The sequence below is a fragment of the Hyla sarda genome, chromosome 3 (assembly GCF_029499605.1).
Source record: "Hyla sarda isolate aHylSar1 chromosome 3, aHylSar1.hap1, whole genome shotgun sequence".
NCBI lineage: Eukaryota > Metazoa > Chordata > Amphibia > Anura > Hylidae > Hyla > Hyla sarda.
The window spans coordinates 93,041,082-93,054,159 of record NC_079191.1 but is presented as its reverse complement, the minus strand read 5'-3'; the positions used below and the strand labels follow the sequence as shown (position 1 = coordinate 93,054,159).

The following is a 13,078-nucleotide window of genomic DNA, read 5'->3' as shown; positions in this document are numbered from 1 at the left end:
ACTATTGATAGTCCCCTATGGGGACATAAAAAGTGTAAAAAAAAGTTGAAAATTTTAAAAATAAAAATAAAGGGAAAAATCACCTCCCCCAATCAAAATGAAAACTGTCCGTTTTTCCCATTTTACCCCCAAAAAGAGTAAAACATTTTTTTAGAAACAAATTTGCTATCGCCGCGTGCGTAAATGTCCGTACTATCAAAATATAATGTTAATTATCCCGTACTGTAAATGGCGTAAACGTAAAAAATAAAAAAGTTCCAACAATGCTGCTTTTTTGTCACATTTTATTTTAAAAAAATTATCTAAAAGTTTTATATATGCAAATGTGGAATCTATAAAAAGTACAGATGACAGTGCAAAAAATGAGCCCTCATACCGCCCTATATAGGGAAAAAAGAAAAAGTTATAGGTGGTCAAAATAGGGCGATTTTAGATTACTGATTTTGTACAAAAAATTTTAGATTTTTTTTAAGCTGTACAAAAATATAAAAGTATCTAGCCATAGGTATCATTTTAATCGTATTGACCCACAGAATAAAGAACACATGTCATTTTTACCATAAAGTGTATAGTGTGAAAACAAAACCCTGCAAAATATGCAAAATTGTGTTTTTTATTAAAATTTCCTCACAAAATTTTTTTTTGGGGGTTCGCTGTACATTTAATGGTAAAATTTGAGGTTTCATTACAAAGTACAATTGGTCACGCAATAAACAAGCCCATATATGGGTCTGTAGATGAAAATATAAAGGAGTTATGGATTTTAGAAGGCGAGGAGGAAAAAAACGAAAACGCTAAAATAAAATTGGCCTGGTCCTTAAGGTTAAAATTGGATTGGTCCTTAAGGGGTTAAAGAAAAAACGCCATTTTGTAACTTTTGGGGGCTTCCATTTCTACACAGTACATTTTTCGGTAAAAATGACACCTTCTCTTTATTCTGTAGGTGCATACGATTTAAATGATACCCTACTTATGTAGGTTTGATTTTGTTGTACTGAAAAAAAATCATAACTACATTATACGTTTAAAATTGTCATCTTCTGACCCCTATAACTTTTTTATTTTTCCGCGTATGGGGAAGTATGAGGGCTCATTTTTTGCGCCGTGATCTGAAGTTTTTAGCGGTACCATTTTTGTATTGATCGGACTTATTAATCGTATAAAAAGTGACCATAAATAAGCAATTTTGTACTTTGGAATTTTTTTGCGCGTACGCCATTGACCGTGCAGTTTAATTAACAATATATTTTTATAATTCAGATATTTCTGCACGCGGTGATACCACATATGTTTATTTTTATTTACACAGTTTTTTTTTATGGTAAAAGAGGGGTTATCCAAACTTTTATTTGTGAAGGGGTTAAATGATTTATTCACTTTATTAACTTTTTTTTGCAATATTATAGCTCCCATAGGGAACTATAACACTGCACACACTGATCTTTTACATTGATCAATGGTTTCTCATAGGAAACCATTGATCAATGATTCTACTGCTTGACTGCTCATGCCTGGATCTCAGAAGGCAGATAAGAGGACCCTCCTACTGTCCTCCAGCTGTTCGGGATGCCGCAGCCCCCCGGCATTAGTTTACTTTCACTTTAGGTGCGGCGATCAACTTTGAATGCTGCGTCTAAAGGGTTAATAGCACATGGCACCGCGATCAGTGCCGCACGCTGTGGCCCCGTGTTATAGAACGGGAGCGGACTGAGGACGTACAGGTACGCCCTGAGTCCTTAAGGGGTTAAAGACTTTATCCTAGGTTATTCTAGATGGGTTAAGAAGTACGGCCTCAGAAGTCACCATGTTGTCAAAACGTGTGTGTACAGTGGGGATCAAAAGTTTGGGCACCCCAGGTAAAAATTTGTATTAATGTGCATAAAGAAGCCAAGGAAAGATGGAAAAATCTCCAAAAGTCATCAAATTACAGATTAGACATTCTTATAATATAAAGCAGTAGTACAGGTAATGGCAATCAGGCACTGCAGCTGCATAGAAAGACTCACTTGATCCTTAATGAAAAGTATTGATGTGGGTGATATTCCACGGGGGTGCAAGTTTAGTATACTAGTTTCGCGTCGGAAGTGACGCTTGTTCTGGACAGTACTGACCAGAAGGAGCGTCACTTCCAACGGGAAACTAGTCGTTTTTTAGGTGCGCCCACTGCACCTGTGAGCTCCGGCTCTCGCTCCCCGCACCTTCAGCTTGTTGCTTGCCGCATAGCTGTATTCAGACACTGAAAATAAAGTACTTTGTGGCAAATTTCCTATACGGGTGAGTGCATCTTTATTTCTACTCATTTCTCCTTATGAATTGCATTTTTATAATATGTCAACAAAAGTTAGATTTTATTTCCATCATTTACACTTTCAAAATAACAGAAAACAACAAAATGGCGTCTGCAAAAGTTTGGGCACCCTGCAGAGTTAATATCTTGTACTGCCCCCTTTGGCAAGTATCATAGCTTGTAAATGCTTTTTGTAGCCAGCCAATAGTCTTTCAATTCTTGTTTGAGGTATCTTTGCCCATTCTTCCTTACAAAAGTCTTCCAGTTATTTGAGATTTCTGGGCTATCTGTCACGCACTGCTCTTTTAAGGTCTATCCATAGATTTTCAATTATGTTGAGGTCAGGAGATTGCGAAGGCCATGGCAAAACCTTCAGTTTATGCCTTTTGATGTAATCCCCGTGGATTTCGGTGTGTTTTGGATCATTATCCATTTGTAGAAGCCATCCTCTCTTTAACTTCAGCTTTTTCACACATGGCATCAAGTTAGCATCCATTTTTCCTTCTATACTTGTGAGATGTTCCCTGTGCCACTGGCTGCAATACAACTCCAAATCATGATTGATCCACCCCCATGCTTAACAGTTGGACAGAGGTTCTTTTCATTAAATTCTATTCCCATTCTTCTCCAAACGTACCTTTGCTCATTCCGGCCACAAAGTTCAATTTTAACCTCATCGGTCCACAGAACTTGTTTCCAAAATGCATCAGGCTTGTCTATATGTTCATTTGCAAAGTTCAAACACTGATTTTTGTGGTGAGGACGTAGAAGAGGTTTTCATCTGATGACTCTTCCATGAAGACCATATTTGTACAAGTATCTCTTTATAGTGGAATAGTGTACCACAACTCCAGTGTCTGCCAGATCTTTCTAGAGGGATTGTGCAGTCAAACGTGGGTTTTGAATAGTTTTTTTTCACAATCCTGTGAGCTGTTCGGTCTGATATCTTTCTTGGTCTTCCAGATCTTGCTTTAACTTCCACTGTTCCTGATTACTGCCATTTCTTAATTACATTCCGAACAGAAGATATTTACATCTGAAAATGTTTTGCTATCTTCTTATAGCCTTCTCCAGCTTTGTTAGTGTCAACTATTTTCAGTTTTAGATTTCTAGACAACTGCTTAGAAGAACCCATGGTGCTGATTGTTGGGGCAAGGTCAGATGAGTCTGGGCATTTAAAGCCTTTGAGAATGACATCACCTGGTCTTCCCACATGATGATTGAGAACAATCCATGACACTGGCAGGTCTCAGCTTTGCAAAGGGGGCAGGCAGTGCATGCTATAAATTTTGCAGGGTGCCCAAACTTTTGAAGATGCCATTTTTTTGTTTTCTGTGATTTTGAAAGCGTAAATGATGAAATAAAATCAAACTTTAGTTGAAATATTATAAGAATGTCTAATCTGTAATTTGATGCCTTTTGGAGATTTTTCCATCTTTCCTTGGCTTCTTTATGCACATTAATACAAATTTTTACCTGGGGTGCCCAAACTTTTGATCCCCACTGTATGTATATATATATATATATATATATATATATCTACAGTCATGGCCGTAAATGTTGGCACCCATGACATTTTTCAAGAAAAATTAAGTATTTCTCACAGAAAAGGATTGCAGTAACACATGTTTTGCTATACACATGTTTATTCCCTTTGTGTGTATTGGAACTAAACCAAAAAAAGGGAAGAAAAAATAAGCAAATTGGACATAATGTCACACCAAACTCCAAAAATGGGCTGGACAAAATTATAGGCACCCTTACAAAATTGTGGATAAATAAGATTGCTTAAAGCATGTGATGCTCCTTTAAACTCACCTGGGGCAGGTAACAGGTGTGGGCAATATAAACATAACACCTGAAAGCAGATAAAAAAGATACAGGTTCACTTAGTCTTTACATTGTGTGTCTGTGTGTGCCACACTAAGCATGGACAACAGAAAGCGGAGAAGAGAACTGTCTGAGGACTTGAGAACCAAAATTGTGTAAAAATATAAAAAATCTCAAGGTTACAAGTCCATCTCCAGAGATCTAGATTTGCCTTTGTCCACAGTGTGCAACAATATCAAGAAGTTAGCAACCAATGGCACTGTAGTTAATCTCCCTGGGCGTGGACGGAAGAGAAAAATTGATGAAAGGTGTCAACGCAGGATAGTCTGGATGGTGGATAAGCAGCCCCAAACAAGTTCCAAAGATATTCAAGCTGTCCTGCAGGCTCAGGGAGCATCAGTGTAAGCACGAACTATCCGTCGACATTTAAATGAAATGAAACGCTATGGCAGGAAACCCAGGAGGACCCCACTGCTGACACAGAGACATAAAATAGCAAGGCTACATTTTGCCAAAATGAACTTGAGTAAGCCAAAATCCTTCTGGAAAAACGTCTTGTGGACAGATGAGACCTAGATAGAGCTTTTTGGTAAAGCACATCATTCTACTGTTTACCGAAAACGGAATGAGGCCTACAAAGAAGAGAACACAGTACCTACAGTAAAATATGGTGGAGGTTCAATGATGTTTTGGGGTTGTTTTGCTGCCTATGGCATTGGGTGCCTTGAATGTGTACAAGGCATCATGAAATCTGAGGATTACCAATGGATTTTGGGTCGCACTGTACAGCCCAGTGTCAGAAAGCTGGGTTTGCGTCCGAGATCTTGGGTCTTCCAGCAGGACAATGACCCCAAACATACGTCGAAAAACACCCAGAAATGGATGGTAACAAAGCGCTGGAGAGTTCTGAAGTGGCCGGCAATGAGTCCAGATCAAAATCCCATTGAACACCTGTGGAGAGATCTTAAAATTGCTGTTGGGAAAAGGCACCTTCCAATAAGAGAGACCTGGAGCAGTTTGCAAAGGAAGAGTGGTCCAACATTCCGGCTGAGAGGTGCAAGAAGCTTATTGATGGTTTTAGGAAGCAACTGATTTCAGTTATTTTTTCCAAAGGGTGTGCAACCAAATATTAAGTTAACGGTGCCAATAATTTTGGCCAGCCCATTTTTGGAGTTCCGTGTGACATTATGTCCAATTAGATTTTTCTCCTCCCTTTTTTGGTTTAGTTCCAATACACACAAAGGGAATAAACATGTGTATAGCAAAACATGTGTTAATGCAATCCTTTCCTGTGAGAAATACTTCCTTTTCTAGAAAAATTTCAGGGGTGCCAACATTTACGGCCATGACTGTATATATACTTTTGTGGTAGCCCTTGTGGGTGTATGGTAGTGGTGGTATGGTATCGGTATATGAGGGGTTAATGTTAACCCTATAGTTCGTGATGCCAGGCTGAGGGCTGTTATGCTGAGGCAATGCTCCGGCCTATCGCCGCCCTTCCCAGTAACGATAGGTGCATGAAATGACTGAAGGTCCACATGTAGATTGAACTTGAACAACTTTACTTGAGTGCTTGTGATACATCCAAGGCACAGTAACAGTCTCGTACAAACAGTCCTTATATTGCTTAGTGACTGACAGTTGTTGCGGACCTTGAGCTATTTAGAAAGTCTCTGAATTTAGGGTAGGTATTTGCAGATCCATCCGGATTTAGGGGTTATAGTAGGTCCGGTGATGCTGCAGAGTGTCTGGGAATTGATACACTCTATATTCTGAATTACTCAGCCGTTGCCGCAAGGCTCGGGCCTAACTCACTGCGTTAGTTGCTGTACAGGTCTTTCCACGTCAGGAGTACAGGAGCAAGAGAGCGAGAAAATGGCCGCCGCTCCCTTATATGGGCAGGGGGCGGGGTGAATCCGATTGGTCCGAACATCTGTCACTCACCATTACAGAGAGTAATGGGATTGCTTACGTCACAGGGCCTCCAAAGGTCCTTAAGCTTAATACCATAGAGTCCACCTAGTCCCATGACCCACAGGTCCTGCAACGCTATGGAACCGGTAATTAACCATTTATTTACATATATATTACTATATTTACATTACCTTTACATAAATTACTGGTCTATGAGCTGGAATAGAGGCGACAAGGGGTAGACTACATCACAGGGATCCCTAGGGACTCTGCTATGGGGACCCACAGATACATAGGTACCGTATAAGATGCGGTACGGGGACACCACACTTTTTTTTCCCATTTTGTGTGTACAGGTGAGACATGAGAAGGGATTTAGGTGGAATGGGAGAGTGGCCAGGGGCGGAGTCTTGCAGGGGGCCCTTGCTTTATTTGGTCCGGGGGCCCTGAGTGTTGTCAGTCCGCCCCTGCAGCTATTTCACCTGCACTAATAGTGCTGGTAAACAGCTGTAAAAAAGAAAGGTTACTTACATTCTTAGGTTAGATACTTTCTTAGTTCTGCCTGTTACTTGCACTCCAGCTGGCTCACCTGCCTTATCAATACTCACTCCTCGACCCACTCCCTCCCGTGAGAGCTGGGTGTAGCATGGAGCATAGCGCTTATCCCCAGCCCCTCCCCCACTGCAGGCTCTCACGTCACAGAAGAGGGTGGCCCGGGGAGTGAATATTGATAAGGCAGGGAGGCAAGCTGGGCGAGATGGCTCCCTGCCTCCATTGCAAGTTGGGGTGCAATGGCAATGAGACAGGCAGAACTCAGAAAATACCTAACCTAAAAATGTATGTAACCCCTCTTTTTAAAGCTTTTTCTATTATTTATTTATTTATTTTACAGTATATTGGGTTTAATGCATAGCGCTCATGCCCAGCCCCTCCCCCACCGCAGGCTCTCACGTCACAGAAGAGGGTGGCCCGGGGAGTGAATATTGATAAGGCAGGGAGGCGAGCTGGGCGAGACGGCTCCCTCCCTCCATTGCAAGCTGGGGGTGCAATGGCAATATAACTGGCAGAACTCAGGAAATACCTAACCTAAAAATGTATGTAACGCCTCTTTTTAAAGCTTTTTCTATTTATTTATTTTACAGTATATTGGGTTTAATGCATGTGAAATAGCTGTCAGATTCTCTTTAAGGGGTTAGGGAGACTATGGTGTGTTTACATCATGCTACTTTGTGCTGAACAATGTCCCAGGCAGAGGAGCAGACGGGTAAATACAGCAGGTTCTGCCGATATACAGACTACAATAGTCTGTTGGGTACTGATATGTCTCAGCTTAGTTTTGAGGCCTAATGGCTAGAATGAAAACTGTGAGATTTGAGGATTATTTTTAAAGGAGATAGTAAAACGGAAAATAAGAAAAAAAATCACCAACATTTCTTAAATAAAAAAAAGTGTTTAACCTAAAAAAAAATATATCAACAATAGGTAGTTTTGTGATTGAGCAACACACATTACTGCCTCCATGTTTCCTAATCCTGGACAAACCCATACGTCATTTCCCGTCTATTACTACGTAACTAATGGGGCGCCATAGCGCGTCACGTGGTACGCACACGTGCTTGACCGCCTGACGCCTCTTGTGAGATTGGTGGCTTTTTCCTCTATTGCCAGCCATACAGCTCCGAATTGCCAATCGCAACGTGGCGGAAAACTCGCGCGGTCACCTGACGACCCTCACCTCTGTCTGGCTGAGCCGGTGATTCTGTGTATTTCCCCCGCTGACGCCCCACTCGGCAGCGGACATAGCCTTACCGCCCTTATTCTAAGCATAAAGCAGTGTGTGTAAAGAAAGCTTTGCAGCCCGGGACGTCCGTACGTGACGTCATCAGTGCGCGCCGTCGCAGTGCATGGATCCTGGGAAACAGGGCTATGGCGGATAGAGAAACTGTCTGTGGGAGAAGCCTGAGCACTGGCTAGAGGAAGCCGGGGAGACTTTAGTAGTCACAGTGCCGTGTAGGCGGAAGTCGCAGGGCTTGGGGCGCTGGTTACACAGTGCGTCTTTTTGTGACATAAATAGGGGGCTGTCAGTGCACACAGACATACTGCACCATGTGAGACCACCCCGGGAAGGGGGACACAGCACACCATGGCTACCGGCTGCAGGGCAGGGGCCTATCCGGGCTGGAAGCTTCACATCTCCCGGGAGCTGCGGAGGAGGGACCGGGAGCAGAGGCAGGCCTTTGAGGAGCTCATCCTGCAGTGTAAGTCCAAGGTGTCTCATATAAAATGTGTTTTCTACCAGCATGTTCTTGGAAAACTACAACTCCCAGCATGTCATTGAGAAACTGCAGCTACCATCTCTTGCACAACTCCCAGCATGCCCTGACAGCCAAAGGGAGTTGTAGTTTTGCAACAGCTGTTGAGCAATAGGTTGGCAATACCGTGAAATCTCCCTTAGGGGACACCTCCCAATAGGGGACAGTTTTTAATTCCCCGGCAGAATCCCATAAGACCTAGGGTGCGTTCCCACAGGGCGTATACGCAGCGTATTTGACGCTGCGCAAAATGTATGGCAGCAGCGGGAAATACCCTGCGTATCCCTTGCTCACTATACACACAGGGCTTTCCGGCGGCAGCCCTATGCATGCAGTGAGTTTTGGAGGCGGTGCCGTGTGCCGGCGTGTCTGTGACGCGCGGCTCCGCCTCCAAAACTCACTGCACACATAGGGCTGCCGCCGGAAAGCCCTGTGTGTATAGTGAGCAAGGGATACGCAGGGTATTTCCCGCTGCTGCCATAAATTTTGCGCAGCGTCAAATACGCTGCATATACGCCCTATGGGAACGCACCCTTAAAGGGGGTACTTCGGTGAAAACATTATTATTTTTTTTTTTAATCAACTGGTGCCAGAAAGGTAAACAGATTTGTAAATTCTTCTATTTAAAGATCTTTACCCTTCCAGTACTTATTAGCAGCTGTATGCTACAGAGGAAATTCTTTGCTTTTTGATTTTTTTTTGGCTTGTCCACAGTGCTCTCTGCTGACACATCTGTCTGTGTCAGGAACTGTCCAGAGCAGCATAGGTTTGCTATGGGGATTTTCTCCTGCTCTGGACAGTTCCTGACATGGACAGAGGTGTCAGCAGAGAGCATTGTGGACAAGACAAAAAAGAAATTCAAAAAGCAAAGAATTTCCTCTGTAGCATACAGCAGCTAATAAGTACTGAAAGGATTAAGATTTTTAAAGTAATTTACAAATGCCAGTTCATTTAAAAGAAAAGTTTTCCACCGAGTACCCCTTTAATGTATTTGCACGCTGCGAATAGGGGACACTCCCAATAGCTGTTGCGGACGCACCCAATAGGCGACAAAACACTCCCAAGAGGGGACAACCAAGTCTATGTGCCGGCCATACTTTGTACACAGGGCCATCGTCAGGGGGTACCAATACCCCAGTAAGGGGCCCAGGTAGGGCTGGACGGTATGGCCAAATATGTGTATTGCGGTATTTTTTTTTAACTTATGGTTGTTCCACGGTATATAACGGTATCCCCCCCCCAAAAAAAAAAAAAAATTATTAGCGCTGCGCTGTCCCCATCGGGGTACTACTCACGTCACCCACAAGCGCTGCTCTCCTCGTCCTCCTGATTGTTGTGGGCGCTGACACTCTATACTGTGTCCCTATGCCCGGCTGCAAAAGGTAAACAACGGCTGTCCGGGCATGCTGGGAGTTGTAGTTTTGCAACATCTGGAGGTTGAAGACCACTGGCATAGAGTGTCAGCGCCGCCGGCCACAACAAACAGGACGACGAGGAGGGCAGCGCTTGCGGCTGACATATGTGAGTATATACCCCGATGGGGACAGCGCTGGGCTAATAATTAAATGGGGGGGGGCAGAACAAGCACTTGCGGGTCACATATGATTAGTTCCCTGATGTGGGGACAGCGCAGCGCTGGGCTGACAATTCGTTCATTCCTGAGGGGGATGGGCCAAACGGTATTGCGGTATGGGTTAAAATTCATATCGTGCAGCACAAAAATTTCGGTATGAACCGGTATACTGCCCAGCCCTAGGCCCAGCCCCCTGCTGCACCCCCTGCAGAAGCCCCAACACAGAAGCAGAAGACCGATGTTTAAACAGTACTCCCCCCGCTTCTGTACATCCACATCATTCATCCTCCTCCTTCTCTGATTCCCCCCCCCCCCGTGCCACTTTATTCCCCTGTGCCAAATTCCCCCCCCCCCCCGTGCCACATAATTCCCTCTTGATCCCCCTTGTGCTATTTAATTCCCCCTTTATATCCCTCTTTGCAAATTTACCACCCCCTGTGTCATTTTATTCCCCTGTGCCACTTCATAAAGAGGAGAGGTGATTATTTTCAGAGGGTAATAAAGGGGGAATGAAATTGCACAGGGGGGGGGGGGGGCAAGGGGAAATGATGTGGTACAGGGTAAAAAAGGGGGGGGATGAAATAATACACGGGGGTGGGGGATAAAGGGAGAATAAACACTGGGAGATTTTACTGTAATATTGCTTTTTATAGGTAATTACAGTCTGGAGTGAGTACGGTACAGTATTCTGTCATTTATGAAGAATTTTGATCTTTTTTTCCCAATAAGGGACATCTCTCAATAGTGGGCACTTTTTTATTCCCCGTGTCCGCTATTGGGAGATTCTACTGTAGTAATAATAATAGGAGTGCAACATCCATGATGACATGCCCATGCCAGTCTGGCTACTCTAATAGCCTCAAGCCATCATGTGACGGTGACGTTTTACTTTCCCAATTTAGTACCCCCCCCCCCCCCATTGGGGAGTGTACAGGTTTATAATTTTGCAATCCAGAAAAAATCACATTTACTTTGGCAGCATAAAAATACTAAATGGAAGAGCTATGATGTTTATACCGCCTCATCACAGCCGCTGCCACATTCTGCCATCCGCATCATGGCGTTCCATGGAGGAGCATGTGACATATACGTCACTCCAAATCCTCCACTTCGCCCAACGTGACGTGTATGTCACATGCTCCTCCATAGGATGCCATGATGCGGATGGCAGAACGGGGCAGCGACTGTGATGAGGATGGCAGAACGGGGCAGCGGAGCGGCAAAAACCTGACAGGTGCTAGTAAGCAACTACAAGGGTAGGGGCTGCTGTCTACAAAGGGGGAGGAGGGTCTGCTGTGTACAGGGGGGGGGGGGTCGAGGAGGGTCTGCTGTGTACAGGGGGGGAGGAGGGTCTGCTGTGTACAGGGGGGGGGGGTCGAGGAGGGTCTGCTGTGTACAGGGGGGGAGGAGGGTCTGCTGTGTACAGGGGGGGGAGGAGGGTCTGCTGTGTACAGGGGGGGAGGAGGGTCTGCTGTGTACAGGGGGGGAGGAGGGTCTGCTGTGTACAGGGGGGGGGGGGAGGAGGGGCGCTGTGTAGAAGGGGGGGGGGAGGAGGGGCCGCTGTGTAGAAGGGGGGGGGGAGGAGGGGCCGCTGTGTAGAAGGGGGGGGGGGAGGAGGGGCCGCTGTGTAGAAGGGGGGGGGAGGAGGGGCCGCTGTGTAGAAGGGGGGGGGGGAGGAGGGGCTGCTGTGTAGAAGGGGGGGGGGGGGAGGAGGGGGCCGCTGTGTAGAAGGGGGGGGGGGAGGAGGGGCCGCTGTGTAGAAGGGGGGGGTGGGGGGGAGGAGGGGCTGCTGTGTAGAAGGGGGGGGGGGGAGGAGGGGCTGCTGTGTAGAAGGGGGGGGGGGAGGAGGGGCTGCTGTGTAGAAGGGGGGGGGGAGGAGGGGCTGCTGTGTAGAAGGGGGGGGGAGGAGGGGCTGCTGTGTAGAAGGGGGGAGGAGGGGCTGCTGTGTAGAAGGGGGGGGGGGAGGAGGGGCTGCTGTGTAGAAGGGGGGGGGGGAGGAGGGGCTGCTGTGTAGAAGGGGGGGGGGAGGAGGGGCTGCTGTGTAGAAGGGGGGGGGGAGGAGGGCTGCTGTGTAGAAGGGGGGGGGGGAGGAGGGGCTGCTGTGTAGAAGGGGGGGGGGGAGGAGGGGCTGCTGTGTAGAAGGGGGGGGGGGAGGAGGGGCTGCTGTGTAGAAGGGGGGGGGGAGGAGGGGCTGCTGTGTAGAAGGGGGGGGGGGAGGAGGGGCTGCTGTGTAGAAGGGGGGGGGGGAGGAGGGGCTGCTGTGTAGAAGGGGGGGGGGAGGAGGGGCTGCTGTGTAGAAGGGGGGGGGGGGAGGCTGCTGGTAGAAGGGGGGGGAGGAGGGGCTGCTGTGTAGAAGGGGGGGGGGAGGAGGGGCTGCTGTGTAGAAGGGGGGGGAGGAGGGGCTGCTGTGTAGAAGGGGGGGGGAGGAGGGGCTGCTGTGTAGAAGGGGGGGGGGAGGAGGGGCTGCTGTGTAGAAGGGGGGGGGGAGGAGGGGCTGCTGTGTAGAAGGGGGGGGGGAGGAGGAGGGCTGCTGTGTAGAAGGGGGGGGAGGAGGGGCTGCTGTGTAGAAGGGGGGGGGGGAGGAGGGGCTGCTGTGTAGAAGGGGGGGGGAGGAGGGGCTGCTGTGTAGAAGGGGGGGGGAGGAGGGGCTGCTGTGTAGAAGGGGGGGGGAGGAGGGGCTGCTGTGTAGAAGGGGGGGGGGGAGGAGGGGCTGCTGTGTAGAAGGGGGGGGGAGGAGGGGCTGCTGTGTAGAGGGGGGGGAGGAGGGGCTGCTGAGTGAAGGGGGGGGAGGAGGGGCTGCTGTGTAGAAGGGGGGGGGGAGGAGGGGCTGCTGTGTAGAAGGGGGGGGGGAGGAGGGGTGCTGTGTAGAAGGGGGGGGGAGGAGGGGCTGCTGTGTAGAAGGGGGGGGAGGAGGGGCTGCTGTGTAGAAGGGGGGGAGGAGGGGTGCTGTGGAGGGGGGAGGAGGGGCTGCTTGTGTAGAAGGGGGGGGAGGAGGGCTGCAGTGTAGAAGGGGGGGAGAGGGCTGCTGTTAGAAGGGGGGGGGGAGGAGGGGCTGCTGTGTAGAAGGGGGGGGGAGGAGGGGCTGCTGTGTAGAAGGGGGGGGGGAGGAGGGGGCTGTGTAGAAGGGGGGGGGAGGAGGGGCTGCTGTGTAGAAGGGGGGGG

The 13,078-nt window shown here is 47.6% G+C and overlaps 1 protein-coding gene across 1 annotated transcript in view; it reads left to right on the top strand.

The window, feature by feature from the left end:
• Window positions 1-7,722: 7,722 nt before the first annotated feature.
• ATG16L1 (autophagy related 16 like 1) overlaps window positions 7,723-13,078 on the top strand; it is a gene marked incomplete in the record, with an annotated part of 37,119 nt that continues 31,763 nt past the window's right edge. Inside the window, 1 exon segment of the mRNA XM_056564612.1 lies at window positions 7,723-8,289. Within this exon segment, the coding sequence (XP_056420587.1) occupies window positions 8,175-8,289 (115 nt within the window).